At 40.2% G+C, this 24463-nt stretch overlaps 1 protein-coding gene across 4 annotated transcripts in view; it reads right to left on the reverse strand.

Annotated features, from left to right (window-relative positions):
- RNF38 (ring finger protein 38) overlaps positions 1–24463 on the reverse strand; it is a 122224-nt gene that overhangs the window by 59385 nt on the left and 38376 nt on the right. For 3 of the 4 annotated variants that reach the window (XR_010407805.1, XM_045882692.3, XM_045882690.3), the window contains exon 2: positions 3007–3077. The exons of the other annotated variant lie outside the window; for it this stretch is intronic. Coding sequence is in view for 2 of the 3 variants with exons in the window: in XM_045882692.3 (XP_045738648.2) it covers positions 3007–3077 (71 nt within the window). In the remaining variant the exon portion in view is untranslated. The remainder of the gene's footprint in view (positions 1–3006; positions 3078–24463) is intronic. 4 annotated transcript variants of the gene reach the window in all.

A 24463-nucleotide genomic window follows, 5' to 3' on the forward strand; every position in this document is an offset into this window, starting at 1 on the left:
CCTGTGCTTAAAAAATAAATAAATAAAATCTCCAAGAACAATAAGAGATCTTTATCTGATTTTTTTTAACTGACCGTAAGATTTGGAATGACCAATAAGCATACCAAAAAAATGCTCAGCATACTCAGTCGTTAGAGAAATGCAAATTAAAACATGTGTCCAGAAACACCTGGGTGGCTCAGTCTGTTAAGCGTCTGCCTTCAGCTCAGGTCATGATCCCAGGGTCCTGGGATCGAGTCCCACATCAGGATTCTTGCTCAGCGGGGAACCTGCTCCTCCCTCTGCCTCTCACTCCCCCTGCTTGTGCAGGCGCTTGCACTCTCTCTCTCTCTGACAAATAAAATCTTTTTTTTTTTTTTAAAGATTTTATTTATTTATTTGAGAGGGAGAGAATGAGAGACAGAGAGCATGAGAGGGAGGAGGGTCAGAGGGAGAAGCAGACTCCCTGCCGAGCAGGGAGCCCGATGCGGGACTCGATCCCGGGACTCCAGGATCATGACCTGAGCCGAAGGCAGTCGCTTAACCAACTGAGCCACCCAGGCGCCCTGACAAATAAAATCTTTTAAAAAAAAATTTAATTCATCTCACTCCTGGTTCCATCCCCAGTCACACGCGGATTAAACTGAGGCAACTTTTAAGAAAAATCACCTCTGGTTCCCAGATCTGAGAAATGGATCATGCCTGAAAGTTAAGTGAGGATACTAAGCAAGGCATCAACATGTGTTTGACAATTTGTACAATCAGAATAGCTAAGCAATTATTTTGCATGACTTGTATAGGGGACAGAAGATGTGCTCTAAACCCAGCACTATAGGGTGACTCCTGAACAAGTCATTTCTTTCAGTAGGGTCACAACTTCCAAGTTTATTTTAAAAAGAGCATTGAATTGGCTGTGCCTTATAATCCCTTCAATTCTCAAAATGAGAGAATGTATGTGTGAGTGTCTATGTGTGCACACACACATTCAAGTGGTATGTATCAGGTAGCAGGTTCATTTTTGTTTTTGCTTTTGCAAAACCAATACTGATTTGTTACAGAAATAAGTCAGCAACTGTTGCAAACATAAAAAATCTGATTTTTAAACACCTTATCTACTGTTTTCCTCCCCAGAATAATGCCTGATGACCTATTCAAACCACTCTTGGTGGTTCTCATCCCACTTATTCTGCTCTACATTTTCTTTAATCCACTGCACTTACTCTAACATATTCTATTATTTACATATTATGTTTATTTTTTATTGTCTGCCTCTCCAGCTAGACTGTACACATGAAAAAACAGCAATCTTTGTTTTGTATTCTGATATATTTCCTAAGTGCCTAGACACATAGATGCCAATCAATACATTTGACTGAATCGCTTGAATAAATTATAAATACATAGTCAAGAGACGAATCCATTCTATTTCCCTCTGGGAAACAATCATAAGTATACACACTGCAAGCAGGAGAGAGGGAAGAGCAGTTTCTCACAATTCTTTGAGAACTGGGCTGATCAAGTGACAAAAGCCCTTAAGTTCTCTTCCCTCTCCCCACATACTTCAGGAAAAAATGCCATCTCCTAAAAGCACAAAATTGGTCAAACAAAGAGTCAGAAATTAGGAGCAAAAATATTTTAAAGTAGATGGCAAGTTTTTGGCAGAGGTGGAGAGAAATGTTATCTCCAGACCCTTGAACCTGGAAACAGAACAGAACACAGTTTGGAATCACCACCACAAATGAACAAATGGAGATAGGCATATTATACTTAGCAGGGGGAAGAAAACCTAACCCAAAAACATCTTCACAATTACAAAGCACAAGTATGCAACATTACTGGCCTAAAGCAATTCTGCCTTTCCCTCTATCATCACTCTTTCTTCAAATGCTCATTTCTATAATCTGTGGTATACTGAATTTTACAGAGCCAACTATATAGTCTAGCAGTCTTTTTCAGTGGCTTGCTTCTAAAATAAGTTAAATCCATGCCTCTGGATTACTGTAATAATAAAAGAGACTCTGGAATGCTAAAAGCATACCACTCTCTCTGTAAACAGACTGAAATCTGTCTGAGCAAAGCTCACAGAGAGATCAACATACAGAACAAAGAAAGCCATTTGGAAAATCCCAAAAACCAACCAACTTCTTGATCTAGCTCCAACAGGATGAGGGAGGAGAATCTTGATTAAAACAGCAGAGAAAAAGATCACTTGGATTGGTCTGCCTGGGAAAACTACCAAGGGAGTGATACATTCCTGCATGTAAGACACAGGAAATGGGAGGGAGGCCACTGGAAACTGATGATGGAAAGGACTAAATTTAAGCCCATCCAACATCAGTAGCCAGATGTTCCAAACACCAAGCCCACATTAGCATCTACTCCAAGGGCTGGGCCATCAAGGGCACTGATGAGTACTGGAAAGCCCCCAAGACCAGATCTCTTTAGAGTAGAAGCGAAACACCAAAATGAAACAAAACTACCCACAGTTTGGACCTGATTTTAAAAACAAACAAAAAAACAGGCCCAAAGCAGGTTTTCTTTGGCATGAAACAGACAGGTTCTATTCTCAATCCTCACCATTAAATTGGGCTTTGGATACAGAGAAAAAAGTAAGTATGAGAAGAAACCATAATCTAACACAATCAACTACAAAAACAACCAAATCGAAATGGCTAAAATATTTCAAACTAGAAACAGACACAAGTTGCTGAGATAATTAGCGGTGTTGGGAGCACCTGTTCATATACTAAGATAATCCTCTCAGTCTGTGCAAGAAAAGAGGAAGCAAAGTGACAGGGATGAGGGTAAAAAAATGAAGAGTGTATCAAGAGTCCAGCCCACCTCCTGAAAATTATCCTCAAGTGTTCTGGAACAGTCTAATAATCTGACACGTAAACCAGAAAGGCCCTCTGGATCTCAACATTGTACACACCCTCCTTGCCCTATGTCCACAGTTAACGCAAATGAATCCAACAATATAAGGGCAGCATGCATTTTCACCATAATAGACATCAACACAGACCTCACCTTGTCACTGTCATCATGACAAATGTGGTCGTGATGGATGGACTGGCACTGAAAAGAAGCACCAACACTGCCTACAAGAGAAAGGGAGGAAAAGTTAAGATGCAATAAGTCCTTACATTTAAACGGTTTTTCCAATTAAAGGTGCTTCTATATCTATTATCCCATCTAATCCTCAACAATACTCAGAAGTAGGCTGTATAGGGATTATTATTCATGCAGTTTAATGAAGCAAAACAAAACACAAAGAGGCTGACTTGCACAAAGTAGCAGTCAGTGAAGTGGCGGGTCTGAAACTAGAAACTTGTTGTTCAAACCCCTTATTCACCATTTTCTACTATCCTGAGCAGAAGGCCACCTAAATAAGCATAACAGCTTTCAATAAGGCAAACCTATTTAGAAAAAATTATATACCCCTCTTCAGACTACACACACTTTCTTTGAGAAAAAAGACGACCCTAAAAAATTCTTAGCATACAGATAATACAATCTAATACACAATCATGGGGCACCTGGCTAACTCCGTCGGTGGAGCATGCTACTCTTGATTGTGGGGTTGTGGTTGTGAGTTCAAGCCCCATGTTGGGTGTAGAGATGACTTAAAAATAAAATAAAAAAATGTTTAATACACAATCGTATAAGATTACAAATAAGTTATTGCTTTAAAAGTATATATTTTAATATACATATTTGTTAATTTGAAGAACCATCTCCTAATAACAACTGCTCTAATAGCGACATTTCTAATAGGAAAACAAATGATTATTCAATAAATGATTCAAACAACTGATTAGTCATTTGAAAAAGTTTTGGTTTCTACGTCACACCATACAGAAAATGGTGGCTCAAAGATACAGGTAAATGTAAAATAATGAAGTCAGTTTTAAAAGAAATGTAGACTAAAAAAAAAAAAAGGAAGATGCAGACTTAAAAAAAATAATCTTGGAGTAAGAAAAACCTTTTGAAAGATAACTAAAACAAAAACTATAAATAAAAAGTCAGCAGGCATGACTGTCTACCTAAGGTGAGCAAAACCCCTTCTCCTCATGTATGAGAATTTGACTTAGGGATAATCCCTGTTAATCTGATTAAAACAACATGCCACCTATATGTTACTTGGCAACATTGCTTATGATAAAAACTGCCAAACTAGTAAGCTGCATCTGGACTAGAAGTACAATAGACACTTAGTAGGAAGCCATGTTTTTGAGCTTCTCTGAGTCTGGTGACATGTAATTAATCCCCTTGCAGAGGATCCTGGAAACTATGCCTATGGAGTTCTCTGCAGCACCAAAATGTGAAAACATTTCTTTGAACTTAAGTTGTCAGAAGAGCACTTCAGAAAATATGAATTGCTACAGGGACTGCTGCAAGGACTCTCACTATCTTTTTTTTTTTTTAATATTTTATTTTTATTTATTTTGAAGATTTTATTTATTTATTTGACAGAGAGACACAGCGAGAGAGGGAACACAAGCAGGGGGAGTGGGAGAGGGAGAAGCAGGCCTCCCGCAGAGCAGGGAGCCTGACGCGGAACTCGATCCCAGGACCCTGGGATCATGATCTGAGCCGAAGGCAGATGCTTAACAACTGAGCTACCCAGGTGCCCCAAGATTTTATTTTTAAGTAATCTCTATACCCAGTGTGGGGCTTGAACTCAAAACCCCGAGATCAAGAGTCACGTGCTCTACCAACTGAGCCAGCCAGATGCCCCAGGACTCTCACTATCTTACTTATAGTTTCTGTCCTAAATCCTCCTGAACAAAGTGGTGCCAAGTGCAACCTATAGTGGTTTTACCAGTCTGAATACATAAATGTTTAGGTGAACCTAAGACATCCCACTGCCACCTACCATATTCTGTAAAATTTACCAATTCAGATGTCTGATTATTCCATGTGCACCTGAGAATGCTACCAACTAAACTTTGATACACTTTCTTAACATTAAACATTTCTATTTCATACTTATTGAAATAACTTTTTTAGACTTGTTTAAAGGCAGATTTTTATGATATATTATTCTTATGCAGTATAAAAAGAAAATTATGTCAGAATGGCTAAGATAAAAAACTCAAGAAATAACAAGTGTTGGTGAGGATGTGGGAAAAAAGGAACCCTCATGCATTGTTGGTAGGAATGCAAGTTGGTACAGTCATTGTGGAAACCAGTTTGGGGGCTTCTCAAAAAATTAAAAATAGGGGTGCCTGGGTGGCTCAGTTGGTTAAGTGTCTGCCTTCAGCTCAGGTCAGGATCTCAGGGTCCTGGAACTGAGCCCTGCGTCAGGCTCCCTGCTCGGCAGGGAGTCTGCTTCTCCCTCTCCCTCTGCCCCTTCCCCTGGCTTGTGCTCTCTCTCTCTCAAATAAACAAAATCTTTAAATAAACAGACATCCACAAATAAAACAAAAACAAAAAACACCTAGGCACTGACTTTATACCTTTCACAGAAATTACTCAAGATGGATCATAGACCTAAATGTAAAACACAAAATTATAAAACTTACAGAGGAGAAAATCTAAGAAACCTTGGGTTTGACAATGAGTTTTTAGGTACAACACCAAAAGCATAATCCATGAAAGAAAAAAAATTGAAAAGATGGACTTTGTTAAAATTAAAAACTTCTGCTCTGTGAAAGACATTTAGAGAACAACCACCCAAAAAAAAGCCACAAACTGGTAGAAGATATTTGCAAAATGTGTTCTAAGAACTCAAAACTCAACAAGAAAACATACAATCCAATTTTAAAATGGGCAGGGTTTCTCTTTGCCCTTTGGCCTGAATATCAGAACTCACTCCTTTGCCACTAAGGGAAGGGCCCTCTGCTGCTGGAAAACAATGCAGAAGCATCCAAGAAGTGAAAGAATGCACAAAACCACCATCTTCCCTCTCCAGCTGTCCCTGCCCCATAAGACAAAGTATGTAGGACGACTGCTCAATCTGAATTCCTGAAGAATAAAATATAGGTCTTAACGCAGCTTTGGATAAGCTAATCAGAAAAAGAAGTACACAGCAGCAAAAGAAGAAAGAAGGGGGCCAATTTTTGAAACTTAAAAGAATCTAGGAGAGAACAAGCTAAACATACTACATTAGATGACAGTGTTTACAATGAGTGTTCTGGTTTTTTTCCAAATACATTTTATAAAATTATTATCCTGGCTCAAGAACATACCCTGGCACCCACAGGCAGAGAAGGTGCCAGGGGGCCAAACTGACATATGATTCCAGGCAGACAAGGCTGGTTCTTCCAGCTGGTGGCCCATTCAATGGTCTGCTCACACCAGCATTACAGCTCTCACTCAAGTTTCTTAACTTGGGAATATGGGACTAAAATTTTATCTTTATTATCATTAACTTAATATTAATTTAAAAATTCATTTTCTTATGAATATAGCAACAAACCACATTAGTATTGACAGTATTTGTGACTTTGACACTAATAAAGACCATATATATTTTCATATAATAGTTGTTGCAGGTATATTGAAATGTCACACATATCACTACTTTGAGGGTTTTTTTTCCCCACACATATCACTATTTTGAATTTATGATAGCTATTAGGAACACTGCTAAAATATGTTATTTAATGCATCAATAAAGATGCAAATGTATTTTTATTACAAATTAGTTTTTACTGTTTTGATAACTACATTCTAGCATAATTGATTTTCTTTGTAATCTCATCTATTTTACTTTATGCAATTAAAAATATTCTCCTGGAAAGGGGCTTAATACCAAAGGAGTCCAAGACACACACCAAAAATAGTTACAAATCCTACTTTAGCCAGCAAAAGATGCTGGGCCCAGGGAAACCACACAGAAGCTCTGTAAGGGAAAAGAGACATGCAACATCCTGAGAAGAGTCAGAAAAATGTGGGAAACTGAGGGAAGAGAACAGAAATGAAGATTAGGGGCACCTGGGTGGCTCAGTTGGTTGAGCATACGACTCTTGGTTTCAGCTTGGGTCATGATCTCAGGATTGTGGGATCAAGCCCCTGTTTAGCAGGGAGTCACCTTGAGTTTCTCTCCCTCTGCCCCGCCCCCTGCTTGTGCATGTGCACACACTCGCTCGCTCTCTCTCTCTCTAAAATGAATAAATCTTAAAAAAAAAAGGAAAGAAAGGAAGATTAAAGTCAGAGTATGGAGCCCAAAGTTTAGAACTAGGGAACATAAAGAGGTCAAGGGTGAAACAGAAACAGGAAGTGGAGAAGTTTCAGAGCAACTGCCAAGAATATCAGCTAGTGTTTTGTTTTTTTTTTAATCAGCTAGTGTTTTAATCCACAGAAGCAAGGTAGTGATGTAAAGCAAAGACACTATTTGCCATGTTCCCAGAGACCACTACACCGCAAAATCCAATAGTCAAGGGGTGCCTGGGTGGCTCAGTTGGTTAAGTGGCTGACTCTTGATCTCAGCTCCGGTCTTGATCGCTGGGTTGTGAGTTCAAGCCCTGCACTGAGTTCCACACTAGGCATGGAGCCTACTTAAAAAGGAAAAAAAAAAAAAAATCCAACAATCAATTCTGAATCCTCATCTTTCTTGATCTATTCACAGCAACTGACCCACTTGATTCCACTCTCCTTCTTGAAACCCTTTTCTTCACTTGGCTTCAAGGAAACATCCCACATTACTGGCTGCAACTTCTCAGTCCCATTTGCTAGATTCTCTTCATCTCCCCAGTTTCTTTTTTTTTTTTTTTTAAAGATTTTATTTATTTATTTGAGACAGAGAGAATGAGAGAGATAGAGCACATGAGAGGGGGGAGGGTCAGAGGGAGAAGCAGGCTCCCTGCCAAGCAGGGAGCCCGATGTGGGACTCGATCCAGGGACTCCAGGATCATGACCTGAGCCGAAAGCAGTCACTTAACCAACTGAGCCACCCAGGCACCCTCATCTCCCCAATTTCTAAAAGTTGGAATCTTCCAAAGATCAATCCTCCGACTTCTCTTTTCTATCTATATTTACTCCTTTCGTGATCCCAAGTAGTCCCATGGCTGTAGCTCCAAACCCTGGCTCCCCCACCTCCCTTGGCAAAGAAATCCAGATTTCTATATCCTTCTACCTACTCAGTATCACTTAGATGTCTAACTAGCATCTCACACATAACATGCTCAAAATTGAGCTCTTGATCTTCCCCTCCAAAACTACCTCTCTTCCAGTTTCAGTAAATGACAAAACTATTCACCAGCTGCTCTGCCAAAACCCTTGGCATCATCCTCAACTCCTCTTTTTCACTCATATGCCACATTTGATCAATCAGCAAATCCCGTTGGCTCCACTTTCAAAATATGCCTGATATAACTACTTCATATATTGTCCATTGCTACTACCTAAGTCAAAGCCTGGACTACTGCAATAGTTTAACCATTCTCTTTAGTTCCACTCTTGCCCTGTGAACTTTCCTTACCTCCCCTACCCCCGAATCTGTTCTCTATACAGTAGCATGAATGACTCTTTAAATATTCAGACAGATCATGTCACTCCTCCTCTGAAAACCTTGGTTCCTTCTCTTGCTCAAAATAAAATCCAAAGTCCTTATACCAAGGTCCCACGTGACCTGACTATCCTATACCTTTCTAATCTTATCTCCGGAGACTTCTCCTTTCCTAAAAAGAAATTAAAACACATTAAACACACGTAGCAAGTTATCATGCTACAATGCAATATACTTAAAACACTGCCAAAGACCACTGTTCTTTGTAGGCAATAAAATGGCTTCTTAGTCCCAGGCCTATCCAGAACTCACATTCTCCTTTGTTGACACTCAGCATGATTTTCCAAATGACAAGTTCTAACAAGGATAGTTGGAATGTAACTGAAACTCTTCTGCACATTGCTTTGAGGAAGAGGGGGAAAAAAAGGTTGTACTAAGTTTGTGAAATACAACATACAATCTTCTTATATAAACATCAGCAGAAAAACATTGTTGAGACATAAGCACACCCCTTGAAATGTGGACATAAAAAACAAGAGGCATTAAACCACGAAACCAAACTACAGAGACTTAGGCAAAGGGTACACGTATCTTGAAAGGTGGGTAGCTCTTCAAGCTGTAATAAAAGTGTGGCATTTTGACCACGATGAGGATTTTTTCTCAATGCACACATCTGAGATGGGGATTTGCATTATTTAATCTAGAACTAAGAAGTGGGATCCTCTTAAATTCCTAGACTCAATAGCTAGCTGCCTGCCACCTCAGAAACAAAGATTTGAGGGTTTTAAATTAAAATGGTGGTTTCAAAGTCAAAAGGATGAAAGATACAGCACAAAAAATAATATTGTAATAGCATTCTGTGGTGACAGATGGTAGCTACACTTGTGAGCATAGCATAGCACACAGACTTACCAAATCACTAAGTTGTACACCTGAAAATAACTCAACATTGTATGTCAGCTGGACTTCAATAAAAACATTAGTAAAATGTGCACTTGTTTAGATTTTTATTCATAAAGTATTTTCCAGATCTAACATTTTATGTTGAAAGGAATATTTTTTAAAAACTACATTCTTGGGGCACCTGGGCTCAGTCAGTTAAGTGTCCTACTCTGGATTTCGGCTCAGGTCATGATCTGAGTAGTGAGATCAAGCACGGAATCAGGCTATGAGCTGGTGTGGAGCTTCCTTATTATTCTCCCTCTTCCAGCCCCTCTGCCCCTCCTCCCCCTCTAAATAAATAAATAAAAACTACATTCTTGAATTTATGAATGTATTCATTTGCCAACAAGGAACTAAACTGGTCAAATCCTAACAGTTTAAAATAAAAAATAAAATATTTCTCTTTTAATAAATAAGTAAAATATACTTCCAAATGAAACAAAAAAAGGGTTTCCTGAGCGGTTCAGTTGGTTGAACAACCGACTCTTGGTTTCAGCTCAGATCGTTATTTCAGGGGGGGGGAATCGAGCCCTGTGTTGGCTCTGCCCTCAGCGGGAAGTCCGCTGGAGATTCTCTCCCTTTCCCACTGACCCTATTTCACATGCTCTCACTCTCTCAAATAATTTTTTAAAAAAAATGAACAAAAAAATAAAAATAAATAAAATAAAAATGAAGGTTTGAGGCGGGTCCAAAATGGCAGAGCAGTAGGAGACGTTAGTTTCATCTGGTCCCAGGAATTCAGCTACATAGCTATCAAATCATTCTGAACACCTGTGAACTCAATGGGAGATCTAAGAAAAGAATAAGCTGCCAACTCTGCAAACAGAAAAGCGACCACATTCTGCAAAGCAGGAGGTGCGGAGAAGTGAATCCGAGGCGATGTATGAGAAGATAAACCACAGGGGAAAGGAGCCTCCATCAGTCAGCACTGGAAAATGATATAGCAGTCGAGGGCAAAATCAGAACTTTCAGGACTCTGCTCCCATGAGGGACGTGGCTGCCTGAAAGACGCTCAGGCAGCAAAGCAGGGCAGAAGCCTAGGTGGGACGGTGTGGTCTCAGGATTCTCGGGGTCACAGGAAGACCAGGGATCCCTGAGTGTGACAGAGTTCACAGGCATCGGAGCCAGGAAGAAGGCTTCAATCAGCGAGCCCAGGAGCGGGCTCTCAGCTCAGGGTTGCCATAACCCGAGAACCCCGGCACTGTCGGTGGGCCGACCGCTCTCCGAGCAGGGGCCCAGCAAGTGGCAGAACCCGAGAAACCACTCCCCCTTCCTCCCCTGGGAGATGCTGCACAGAAATGTGCCACAGGAGTGTGTAGCATTTGGAGACTCGAAAGGGGTTCCTGTGCTTGAGACAGAAACGCTTGGTCACAGACTGGGTGAGCACGGAGTGTGGACAGAGACCAGGGAGACAAGAGTGATGGACTCCTTTACTCTGAGGGCTCACTGACGAATGGGGCCCCAAGCGTTCGGCTCCGGGCTGGAGACTGGGAGGCTGCCATTTTCATTCTCATCCTCTAAACCTGCACGGAAAGCCTTTAGGAAACAAAAGCCACATAGAGCAATTGGGAGTAGAATACTTAGCCTGGCCCCGGGCAACGTAGGTACAATCCTGCCCAGGGCAAAGACACTTGAGAATCAACGCAAGAAGCCCCTCCCCTAGAAGATCAGCAAGAACACCCAGCCAAGACCAAGTTTACCTACCATTGAGAACTGCAAAACTCCAGCACTAGGGGAATATAGCATATAGAATTCCTGTTTTTATCCCACGATTCTTTAGTCTTACAATTTTAATTTTTTTTCCTTTCTCCTTTTTCAACGAGTTTTTTAAATTTTTTTAAAGATTTTATTTATTTGACAGAGACACAGCGAAAGAGGGAACACAAGCAGAGGGAGTGGGAGAGAGAGAAGCAGGCTTCCTGCTGAGCAGGGAGCCCGATGCGGGGCTCGATCCCAGGACACTGGGATCATGACCTGAGCCGAAGGCAGACGCTTAACGACTGAGCCACCCAGGCACCCCTTTTTTAATTTTCTTTTTCATTTTACAATTACGTTCTATCCTTTTACTGTATTCAATTTTATTTTTGTATATATGTAAATTTTTCTTTTTTTACAATTTTGGGATGCAGTTTCTTCTAAGAGACCAGTATACACCCAAAATCTAGTGTATGGCTCTATTCTCTTCACCTATCTGATCATATTCTTTTTTTTTTTTACTCGTTTTCTTTTTTTTGTTTTTCTTTTGTTAAAGTCTTTTTTTTTCATCTTTAGAGTTACATTCTATCCTTTCAATGTATTTAATTTCATTTTTGAATATACATATATATATAAGTTTTCTTTCTTTACAATCTTGAGATGTAGTTTCTTCTAAAAAACCGACCAAAATACACTCGGGATATATTGTATTGCCCTATTCTGTCCACCTGTCTATATTCCCTTTTTTTTTCTTTTAATTTTCATTTTTACATTCTGTCCTTTCATTGTATTTAATTTTATTTCTGTACATAGAAGTTTTTCTCTCTTTACAATTTTGAGATCTAGTTTTCTAACAAACAGACCAATATACACACAGGATCCAGTGTATTGCTCTATTCTGTTCACCTATCTGGTTATATTCTTTTTTTAATTTTATTTTTTTAATTCTTCGGTTTTGGGACTCTTTTGATTTGTTTAGTGTATATTCCTCCGGGGTTGTTGTGACCATTTTAGTATTTGGTTCTCTCATTCATCTATTCATCTCTGGACAGGCTGACAAGATGGAAAAACTCACCTCAAAAAAAAAAGAACAAGAGGCAGTACTGCCAGTAACATAGTAAGTATGGACATAAGAAGTCGGAACTAGAGGGGTGCCTTGGTGGCTCAGATGGTTAAGCGTCTGCCTTTGGCTCAGGTCATGATCCCAGGGTCCTGGGATCGAGTCCCGCATTAGGCTCCCTGCTAAGCGGGGAGCCTGCCTCTCTCTCTCTGTCTCTTACGAATAAATAAATAATCTTAAAAAAAAAAAAAAAGTCGGAACTAGAATTCAGAATAATGATTATAAAGATACTAGCTGGGCTTGAAAAAAAGCATAGAAGACACTAGAGAATCCCTTTCTGATGAAATGAAAGAACGAAAATCTAATCAAGTCAAAATCAAAGGCTATTAATGAGATGCAATAAAAAATGGAGGCTCTAACTGCTAGGATGAGGCAGAAGAGAGAATTAGTGATATAGAAGACCAAATGATGGAGAAGAAAGAAGCTGAGAAAAAGAGAGAGAAACAACCACTGGATCACAAAGGGAGAATTCGAGATAAGTGATACCATAAAAGAGAAACAATATTAGAATAATTGGGATCCCAGAAGAAGAGGAAAGAGAGAGGGGGGCAGAATGTATATTGAAGCAAATTATACCAGAGAACTTCCCTAATCTGGGGAAGGAAACAGGCATCCAAGTCCTGAGAACCCCTCTCAGAATCAGTAAAAATAGGTCACACCCCAACACATTAATAGTGAAACAGGCAAATCTCAGAGAAAAAGAAAATCCTGAAAGCAGCTCAGGACAACAAGTCCATAACCTACAAGGGTAGAAACATTAGACTGGCAGCAGACATACCCACAGAGACCTGGCAGGCCAGAAAGGACTGGCATGATATATTCAGGGTGCTAAATAAGAAAAATATGCAGCCAAGAATACTTATCCAGCTAGGATGTCATTCAAAATAGAAGGAGTGATAAAAAGCTTCCAGAACAAACAGAAATTAAAAAGAATTTGCAATCACCAAACCAACCCTACAAGAAATATCGAAAGGAGTCCTCTAAGCAAAGAGAGAGCCCAAAAGTAACAGACTAGAAAGGAACAAAGACAATATACACAAACAGTGACTTTACAGGTAATACAATGGCACTAAATTCATATCTTTCAATAGTTACTCTGAATGTAAATGGGCTAAATGCCCCAATCAAAAGACACAGGGTATCAGACTGGATACAAAAGCAAGACCCACTGATATGCGGTCTACAAGAGACTCATTTAGACCCAACAACACCTCCAGATTTGAAGTGAGGGGGTGGGAAACCATTTATCATGCTAAAGGACATCAAAAGAAAGATGGCGTGGCAATCCTTACATGAGACACACTAGATTTTAAACCAAAGACTGTAATTAAGAGATGAGGAAGGACACTATACCATAATTAAAGGGTGTGTCTAACAAGAAGATCTAACAATTGTAAATATGTATGCCCCTAACAGGGGAGCAGCCAAATATGTAGGCAATTAATAACAATTATTAAAGAAACACATCGATAATAATACAATAATAGTAGGGGACTTTAACACCCCTCTCACTGAAATGGACAGATCATCTAAGCAAGAGATCAACAAGGAAACAAGGGATTTAAATGACACACTGGACCAGATGACTTTACAGATATATCCAGAACATTCCACATTCTTCTCAAGTGCACATGGAACGTTTTCCAGAATAGATCACATCCTGGGTCACAAATCAGGTCTCAACCGGTACCAAAAGACTGGGATCATTCCCTGCATATTGTCAGACCACACTGCTTTGAAACTCAAACTCAATCACAAGAGGGAAGTTGGAAAGAACTCAAATACATGGAGGTTAAAGAGCATCCTACTAAAGAATGAATGGGTCAACCAGGAAATTAAAGAAGAAATAAATTCATGGAAACAAATGAAAATGAAAACACAACTGTTTAAAACCTTTGGGATGCAGCAAAGGTGGTCCTAAAAGGGAAGTATATAGCAATACAAGCCTTTCTCAAGAAACAAGAAAGGTCTCAAATTCACAACCTAACTTTACACCTAAAGGAGCTGGAGAAAGAACAGCAAATAAAGCCTAAACCCAGCAGAAGAAGAGATATAATAAAGATCAGAGCAGAAATCAGTGAAATAGATCACAAAACTGGGAGCTGGTTTTTGAAAGAGTTAAGACTGATAAACCCTTGGCCAGACTTATCAAAAAGAAAAAAGAAATGACCCAAATAAATAAAATCATGAATGAAAGAGGAGAGATCACTACCAACACCAAAGAAATACAAACAATTATAAGAACATATTATGAGAGGTGGCTCAGTCTGTTAAGCATCTGACTTTGGCTCAGGTCATGTTCCCAGGGTCCTGATATTGAGTCCTGCATCAGGCTCCTTGCTCTGCGGGAAGCCTGCTTCTCCCTCTGCCTACTCTTCCCCCTGCTTCAGCTCACTCGTTCTCTCTCTTAACAAATAAAATCTTAAAAAAAAAAAAAAAAAAAGAACATTTTTTTTTTTTTTTTTAAGATTTTATTTATTTATTTGACAGAGAGAAACACAGCGAGAGAGGGAACACAAGCTGGGGGAGTGGGAGAGGGAGAAGCAGGCTTCCTGCAGAGCAGGGAGCCCGATGTAGGGCTTGATCCCAGGACCCTGGGATCATGACCTGAGCCGAAGGCAGACGTTTAACGACTGAGCCACCCAGGCGCCCCCCAAAAAAGAACATCTTATGAACAACTATATGCCAACAAAGTAGACAATCTGGAAGAAATGGATGCATTCCTAAAGATGTATAAACTACCAAAACTGAAAAAGGAAGAAAGAGAAAACCTGAACAGACCCATAACCAGCAAGAAATTGAAGCAGTAATCAAAAATATCCCAACAAACAAGAGCCCAGGGCCGGATGGCTTCCCAAGGGAATTCAACCAAACATTTAGGAGAATTAATACCTATTCTTCTGAAGCTGTTTCAAAAACTTGGAATGGAAGGAAAACTTCCAAACTCTATGAGGCCAGCATTAATTACCTTGATCCCAAAACCAGACAATGACCCCAACCAAAAAGGAGAATTACAGACCAATAACCCTGATAAACATGGATGCAAAAATTCTCACCCAAAATATTAGCCAATAGGATCCAACAGTACATTAAAAGGATTATTCACCATGACCAAGTGGGATTTATTCCTGGGCTGCAAAGATGGTTTAACATCCACAAATCAGGGTGCCTGGGTGGCTCAGTCATTAAGTGTCTGCCTTCGGCTCAGGTCATGGTCCCAGGGTCCTGGGATCGAGTCCCATATCGGGCTCTCTCCTCTGCGGGAAGCCTGCTTCTCCCTCTCCCACTCCCCCTTGCTTGTGTTCCCTCTCTCACTGTGTCTCTCTCTGTCAAATAAATAAATAAAATCTTTAAAAAATAAATAAATAAAACAAGGTGTTCCAGATTCCTCCCTCCATACCTCTTTCCAATACACACAAACAGGAAGAGTTTCAGTCGAGTAGAGATTTCACAGAGCTGAGCACAAGGCCTAAAAGGTAGGAAAGTGCACTCATTCTCCAAAACATTTACTTCTACAAAACCAAACAGGTATGCGGTGGGGGAAGTGTCAATGCCATTCCTAACTGGAAAAAAAAAAAAAATCTCCCTCTCACCCAGCTGGCTAGGTAAGAGGACTGGCATCTTCATCTGCTTGGGTAAAGATGCCCTCTTTCCTTCTCTCACTACCTTAAAGGGCCATTGGCCGGGGGTGGGGGGGAGGAAGCAATACACAGGTAATTTTATAATGCAGACATTAGAAGCGAAAGAATTATTGTTAGTTCTCTCAGACTTGAATATGGCTACACAGACATTTATATCAAACACTCTCTAACAGAAACTAGAAGAAATAGGTAAAATGAGCCACAGGGGCCACTTCATACTGCCATACTTCAAATCTATGCAGAATAGAGCTATGTATGAAGAGCAAAGAGAGGCGGGGGGGGGGGGGGGGGGAGACTACAGAACTACAAATAAAGGAGTGAAATTTTATAAATAAAACACTAAGGGGCACCTGAGTGGCTCAGTCAGTTAAGAATCCGACTCTGATTATGGCTCAGGTCATGATCTCAGAGTCCTGGGATAGAGCCCCACATGGGGCTTAAGATTCTCTCGCTCCCTCTCCCCCCTACCTCTCTAAAAAAAATAAAATAATAATAATAAATAAACATTAAAATTATATTCAAGCTAATTCTAATATCACTGCCAGAAAAAACATTTTACTTGCTAATAATATACTTAGCTCTAAAAATGAGATCTGAAAAAGAACAAGATTTTGCGATGAGACCAGTTTCAATTTTAACCCTTGTTCTTCCATTCTTGAGCTGTGAGACCTCGGGCAAATGAGCCTCAAATTTCTTCCTCACCTGGAAAAGGGTGTAACATCTATGACACAGGCTGTTCCAAAGTTTATATGATACAAAGAATTTAGTAATGTGCCTGGCACAATAAGGGCTAGTAAGTGGTTATTCTTATAACAGATGAATAGAAAAAGTTAAGAGAAAGGAGAAACTCCTTCCCCCAGACCTCCAAAAATTGTCTGGCATAGTCTGTAATTGGGAAAATCTCATCAGTATCATCAGTAGGAAAGTGGTTAAATTATTATTTCTTCCTATCACCTACTTAATATACAGCTCACCTAAAAATTATTAACATGGAAAGGCCAGCAAGATATATTAAGTGAAAAAAGCAAGCTGCAGATCAATAAATAAATATAACAAGGTCTAGTTTGTCTGGAAATACAAACTGTTAAGATAATTATCCTTGAAAAGAATAACGGGACTGGGGGTATGTTTATATATTTTTTATTGTTTGCATCTCCTATAATTACAAGCACTACTTGTATAATTAAAAACTAATAACAAAAATTTAAAAAGTATTATTTGTGTGATTAAAGTGACAATTACTCATACGGGAACTTATATAACCTCAGATACCGATTTAACGTTTTTATCTAAAACTTTTTTTTTTTCCTGAAGTAACTCATGGTCTGACAGTTGTAAACCCCATGAGCTGACTTATTTTTTGTTCCATCTGCCAGTGAATCTAACATAGCCAAGGCAAAACTGGGTGTGATGCCTTTAACCACGATGGTGGCGGGGGGAGGGGGGGAATGGCATGCTGGTGTGGATAGGGGAGAAGGTGGTACAAGAAATGACAAAAAAGGGGCGCCTGGGTGGTCAGCATTACCCTGATACCAAAACCAGATAAAGACACCACTAAAAAAGAGAACTACAGGCCGGGGCACCTGGGTGGCTCCGTTGTTAAGCGCCTAGACGCCTTTGGCTCAGGTCATGATCCCAGATTGAGCCCCGCATCGGGCTCTCTGCTCCGCGGGAAGCCTGCTTCTCCCTCTACCCCTCCCCCTGCTTGTGTTCCCTCTCTCTCTCTGTCAAATAAATAAATAAAATCTTTAAAGAAAAAAAAAAAAGAAATGACAAAAAAGGAAAAGCTCACAGGAAAGAGAATACCCTTCTCTGTTTTGTACTGTAGTACTGGCGTTACAAAATGGTCTTTGCATATGCTGGTAGGCACCTACTGGGACCGGGACATCTGTGTGTAACATAGCCAACCTCTTCATGAATGTCGGCTGATAAGCAAAGATATAATTTATGTAATTTCATTTTTCAACCTTTTTACCTGTTCGGAGTTACTAAATTACTCTGCCAAATCTTTCTTTTTATTTATTTATTTATTTATTTGAGAGAGAGAGAGAGAGAATGAGAGACAGAGAGCAGGAGAGGGAGGAGGGTCAGAGGGAGAAGCAGACTCCCTGCCGAGCAGGGAGCCCGATGCGGGACTCGATCCCGGGACTCCAGGATCATGACCTGAGCCGAAGGCAGTCGCTTAACCAACTGAGCCACGCAGGCGCCCTGCCAAATCTTTCTTAATATTGAATTACATCACAGGGTCCCTGGCTGGCTCAGTTGGTAGAACATGCAACTCCTGATCTTGCAGTTGTGAGTTCAAGCCCCGCACTGGGTATGGAGACTACTTATATAATCACACCACAAGGGTAAGATTCCAAAGCTTTTTCTCTTATCTCATTTTATTTTATCAGACTCCAGTCTAACATATATTCATAAACACACTCTAACAGAAAAAAATTCCTCTGGGAAGTAAATGCTCAAGGATGACTTCAAGGCCATCTAAATTAGCCTGCAAAGCAGCCTTCTGTTAAAAAAAAATCATAGCTACTTAAAGAATGATCACCTTCAAGAAAGATTATTTCCGGGGCACCTGGGTGGCTCAGTCATTAAGCATCTGCCTTCGGCTCAGGTCATGATCCCAGGGTCCTGGGATCGAGCCCCGCATCGGGCTCCCTGATCGGCGGGAAGCCTGCTTCTTCCTCTCCCACTCCCCCTGCTTGTGTTCCCTCTCTCGCTGTGTCTCCCTGTCAAATAAATAAATAAATCTTTAAAAAAAAAAAAAAGAAAGAAAGATTATTTCCTAGTACATTAAATCATTTGTATTTCCAAACTGATTTATAGTGAACATTAGATTGTAGCCTATTAGCTGTTACCACTGGTTATTAGCCTTTTCTTGGACACTAATGAGAACATATTCTTGTACATATTATATCAAAACACCAATTCATGCACTCCTTTCTAATAATTCCTTTAGCATTATCATTTCCCTACAAGGAACTGTCAGATTGCTTTCTGCTACTTTTAAGATTAAAAAAGCCAAATTTGTCAATCAGGCATTCAAAGTTCTATACAATCTGCTCTGGCCAATCTTCCCAGTCCCATCACTACCAACAAAGGCTTGCTCAAGCCAGCTATCAACTTCTTGTTCTTAGAACTCACCTTTATCTGCCTGAATTTTCCCAAATCAACACATCTTTAAAATCCTACCTGAATTCTACCATTTCGCAATGCCCAACTTAAACCCAAAAAAAGCTAGAAAAGATCACCCTGCCTATGAACTTTTTCGCAATATTACTACTGGAGTTTAGGGGATCATTAAATAAAATCCCTTCTACCCACTTCTGGAGTAACCGAGAAGTAAGATAAAAAAGTCAAATAGACAAAGATCAAACTGTCAGCTTTGTTATTGATAAAGCCCATATTTTTTATTTTTATTTATTTTTTTAAAGATTTTATTTATTTATTTGACAGAGACACAGTGAGAGAGGAAACACAAGCAGAGGGAGCGGGAGAGGGAGAAGCAGGCTTTCCACTGAGCAGGGAGCCCGATGCGGGGCTCAATACCAGGACCCTGGGATCACACGACCTGAGCCGAAGGCAGACACTTAATGCTTAACGACTGAGCCACCCAGGCGCCCCAAGCCCATATTTTTTAAATGTAACTTAAAGGCATTGCAACAGTGGGCTTCCTAAAACTGCAGCCCAGAAATGAGCCACTTCATCCACCCAATCACAGGCACAGTTGGAAAACCACAGGTTTTCCACACGAAGGTCTGCTTCTAAGAAAACTTGCAGCTTGGAGCCTGTTTCTAGAAAACGGGCTATAGGTGGCTGCCTCCCCAGGTAAGGGAAAGAGGGAAGGAACTGGGAACTAGGCCTAATTCCTTACCCTAATTCTCCAATAAGATCAGTCACTCCTCCCCTGGGACAGGGAGGCCAAAGGATTTACAATGGAGTGATGTTGCCTCCCCGTGGAAACAGGAATCTAGGCTGAAGAGGGCCCCACCTTCATATAACTGCTTGTATAATGTGATTAACAACATATCAAACATAGGCCTGTGCCACCTCCTCTATAAATGCCTTAAAATGCTATTTTTAAGTCTTTTACTGTTTTCACTCACTGTTGTTTGTTATCTCCAAGTAGATTTTAAGCTCCTAGAGGGTGGCACATTAAATGGACAATCCACAGGCACCTGACCCAGATGATCAAATCTCTCATGAATTGAGGGGAGCAGGATGACAGAAATGTCTGTGCCAGAGTTTTAGTAGATGAACGAAAAGAGGATTTATAAAGGGCAGTTTGGTATAATCCTCAAAAACCGTTTTTACATAAAGGTGTAAAAGCAAAAGTATGAAAGATTCAAGAGTGAGAAAACTCCTATATATTTACATAAAAAAGTAAAAAAGCAATTCAATCTTTATATCATTTATACGCACAATACAACAACACTTGGTGGGACACAGAAGACTCAAGTGACGGGGCGCCTGGGTGGCTCAGTCGTTAAGCGTCTGCCTTCAGCTCAGGTCATGATCCCAGGGTCCTAGGATCAAGCTGCACATCGGGCTCCTGGCTCAGCGGGGAGCCTGCTTCTCCCTCTCCCTCTGCCTCTCTCCCTGCTCATGCTCTCTCTCTCTATCTCTGTGTCTCAAATGAATAAATAAAATCTTTATTAAAAAAAAGAAGACTCAATTGAAAATTAGGAATCACTAGAAGCAAATAAAAAGTCTTAATTAACACACATTGCTGGAAAATTATTTCAAGCTATCAAACCTTACAGACCAGAAAGCAACAAAAAGAATGTGATTAAAATGCAAAGAAGAAATGAACTCAAACGTTAAATGGCAAGCATAACCACTGAACTGAAAAAAAAAATTACTTAAGATGGCAAACAGACTCCTCCATCTGGTTTCTGTGACTGATGGGGGCAGAGGTGCTCAGACAGACCATGTGGACAGAAAAGAGGAGATCCCAGGTAAGAAAGAACCTGGTGAGTGTGAGATGGAAAACAGCGGCTGCAAACTCAAAGATACAAAGACTCAGTGATTAACAAATAAATGAGTGAAGTGCTCTGGATAGGGCCAAGCCAAGTGGAGGGAGGATGCGCTTCTCCCAGAGGAGCAGCTCTGAAGATCACTGCCACAGGGAAATGGCCACCCAGTACAGCCAACTCCTTTCCCAACCCCCAAAAAACATACATTCAGATTCTTAATATGAAATGTTATATTTTTATTATTGGCAACTACTATAAACATTTTTAAAACACTTGGACGACCAAATAAAACATGTCAGCAAACCAGATTTGACACACCGTTTGCCAGACTGCCGTTGCTGATTTGAGAAATGAACAAAGCAAAGCAACCAAAGCACGTGAAAAGGAATACTGAAAGGGACAGTGAGTGATCAGTGCAGAACAGCTCACTGCAGCCAAGGGAGGATTTCAAGAACAGCGATAAACAGGAAGTTCAACTAAAAATCAAGACTGAAAAGTGTCCAAAGAATTTGATTCACTAGAAATTCACTGATGGAATTAAAGGCCTGGAAGGGACAGTAAGCAGGCAGCTACTTTGTAGCAAAATACTTCAGTTAACTGCCATTTTTGAGAACTCAACAGACCCACAGTCCAGAAAATCTTGCTAAACTAACAAAATTATCTGTATATCCCTGGTTAAAATCAAACAGACCCCGGCTTTACAAATACTACAACTACAGTTTAGCTTTTCAGAAGAAAAGTAAGTTAAAGAATAAAATCTGAATAAAGAAGTACTCTCATAATGCAATATATGTTAAGGAAAAAAAAAAGAAGAAGAAGAAGGTAGCGGGAGGGGAAGAACGAAGCGGGGGAAATCGGAGGGGTAGACGAACCATGAGAGACGATGGACTCTGAAAAACAAACTGAGGGTTCTAGAGGGGATGGGGGTGGGAGGATGGGTTAGCCTGGTGGTGGGTATTGAGGAGGGCATATTCTGCATGGAGCACTGGGTGTTATGCACAAACAATGAATCATGGAACACTACATCTAAAACTAATGATGTAATGTATGGGGATTAACATAAGAATAAAAAATAAAAAAAAAAGAAGTACTCTCACCCAAAATGCTATTAGTGCTCTTTATTAACCTGAAAATTTAGCATAATTTTATATTGCAGCTTTAAGAACCATTCTTCTCTTCACAGTCGTCTCTGGAGATCACTTATGATACACTCTGGTTAATCCCTTATCCCCGCCCCCCCCCAGCAAATTCTGCAAAGACCACGAAGGCTCAAATCTCCTAAGCTACACTAGCCAACCCAGAACTCACAGTGCCCTACAGGATTCAGAATCCACAAGAGTAGACCACCTCACTCCTTTTTTTTTTTTTACCATGGGAGAGCATATTATGACATGATGCTTCCACCCTAGATGTCTGACAGACAGGGTGCACACAAATGATATGACTTAGGAAAACTTAAAAACAACGTATCAACAAGAATCATCAAGTATTAGAAGCAAAGAACAGAAAAAATCCAGGTGGAAAGAAGTCAATCATGAAATGCTATCTGAGAAAATCTGAACATGGCAGAGAGGTTGAACATGGTTAGGGAAACAGACAAACAGAGGAAGTAGATCACATGGCCATATGTCCCAAATTTTGAGACAATATGATTTCATGTAATTTTTTTCCTTTTAATAATGGTTATTTGTTAATTGCATAATGAAACAGACTCAATTATCATTTGCTCTACTCTTTTCCTTTGTCAGACCTTGAACACAACTTGAAATTGGATCACTGTTGGCCATATATATCAAAGCAACAGAACCTACAACACTGGTGCAAAGATGCTTGAGAATAAATTAAGGAGTTGGGATGAAAGGCAGTGTAAGCAGACAGTCCATGCTAAGACAGAAGAGCCAAACCATAGACCAGAAAGACGTGGGGAGGGTGAGGGAGAGAGAGAAACAGCTGGTGAAAGACTCTCCTTAAGCAACGAGGCATGTGTCTCTCTGAAAGCGGGGCTACAGCTCCTTAATCCAGGTTTTCAATTTAGTACTTCAGAGTGTCAGCTGATCTCAAAGAGTGTCACAAAACAGCAAAATACCAGCAGTGAACACTTTCCTTTCCAAAAGCAACTCACAGCTTCAACATGTCACCTGAAATGACAGCCTAGGAAAAGATATATTGAAATTCTTCTCCCTTTCAGCTCTCATCCAGGCTTGAACACTTCACCTTGAGATGGAACATGAGAGCCAGTCCCACTTACTGCAACATTTAGAAATTGAATTGTCTAGTTCTCCCGCATTCATTCTGCTCTAATCTTTGTCTTTGTCTTCCTTTTTCCCCTCCCCCAAAGTTTTGGCTCTTGCACAGGAAAGCCTACCAAGCTTTGTGATGTGCTAAAAACTCTCATGCTGCTCTATGAGGTCCACATGAGAAACTGGGCCTTCTCCTCAGGTTAGAGGGTTTCTCTGTAGGCTAGCCCTGCCAAAGTCCTAACTATGCTAAAAGCCTCCAGGCAGGACTTCTGGCCCTTCAAGTACAGACTCTGGCAATGTTACATTGATTTTTAATCACATGGAGGGTTATTTTCTGTTCCTGGAATTTGAAGGCAAGGAGTCAATATATAGGGTTCATATACACAACAATCTCTAAGAGCTGATGACAGTATGAATTCAATACAACAGTTTACATGAAATGCTTTTTCTTCCTCCCCTGTGCTTTAAAAAAAAATTAGAATAAGGAAATGGTTTGGAAACAACTATTTTTTCTTTGTATTAAAATAAAAATATCATCTTAAAAACTGTTCATTAACTTTAAATGCACATCAAGTTAGACCGATTAAGCTCCTGTGATTAAAGTGTGGCTAGAAATTTTGAGTCCAGGGTCTCATCACTGTGACTGAAGAGCATGATTTAGACACTCCTCTGTGCTGCCATAGACCTTTGCATAACACGTCACAAAACATCACATTGCTGGGGCGCCTGGGTGGGTCAGTCGTTAGGCTCTGCCTTTGGCTCAGGTCAAATAATTGTGTGTTTATCACAATGAACACAGATCTCGTAGCTGCAGGGACATGGTTTGGGGTAGCAGATCCCTGGCCTCAGCTTTAAGATCTTCAGGCCTTGCTCTGCCATAAACTTTTTTTGTAAGTCTGGGGCAAGTCGCTTCCCCTTAGTGGACCTTAGTCATATGCTCAGTGTAAACTGGTAGAGGGAGATTTGATGGGTCTTAAAGGTTCCAGCCGTTCAGAGCTGTTGAGCTATATGTGGGTTTCAGTATTGCAGTGAAGAATCACCCTCTTCCATGCTTTTAGTTAAAAAGAATTCACAGGGTAGAAGCTGCTGCTCGTGATTGCCCATGACAGTAGTTATGCACGTAAGTGAAAACAAACCCAATTACAGAGTTCACATGAGTGAATTTTTATTTAGGTCTCTTAATGCAGTTAATAAATTTGAGTGTTGAAATCTCAAGCTTCCTCTTGGCCTGCATCCTGAGGTCATTGGATTTGAAAAGAAAATAGAAAGCAAATGGTAGTTGGCAAGACCATTTCCTTTCTGTGTTTACATTTCTCTTACTTATTCAATAGTTACTTTGAATACTAAGTTTGCTAAGAGGGCTCAAGAATTCAGAGTCTGTTAAAAACTTGTATTTTCTTTGCCTCTTTGGGGACTTA

This window comes from Mirounga angustirostris, unplaced genomic scaffold (genome assembly GCF_029215605.1).
Source record: "Mirounga angustirostris isolate CCGP_5_RB_7025 unplaced genomic scaffold, mMirAng1.0.hap1 SCAF_15, whole genome shotgun sequence".
Taxonomy (NCBI): domain Eukaryota; kingdom Metazoa; phylum Chordata; class Mammalia; order Carnivora; family Phocidae; genus Mirounga; species Mirounga angustirostris.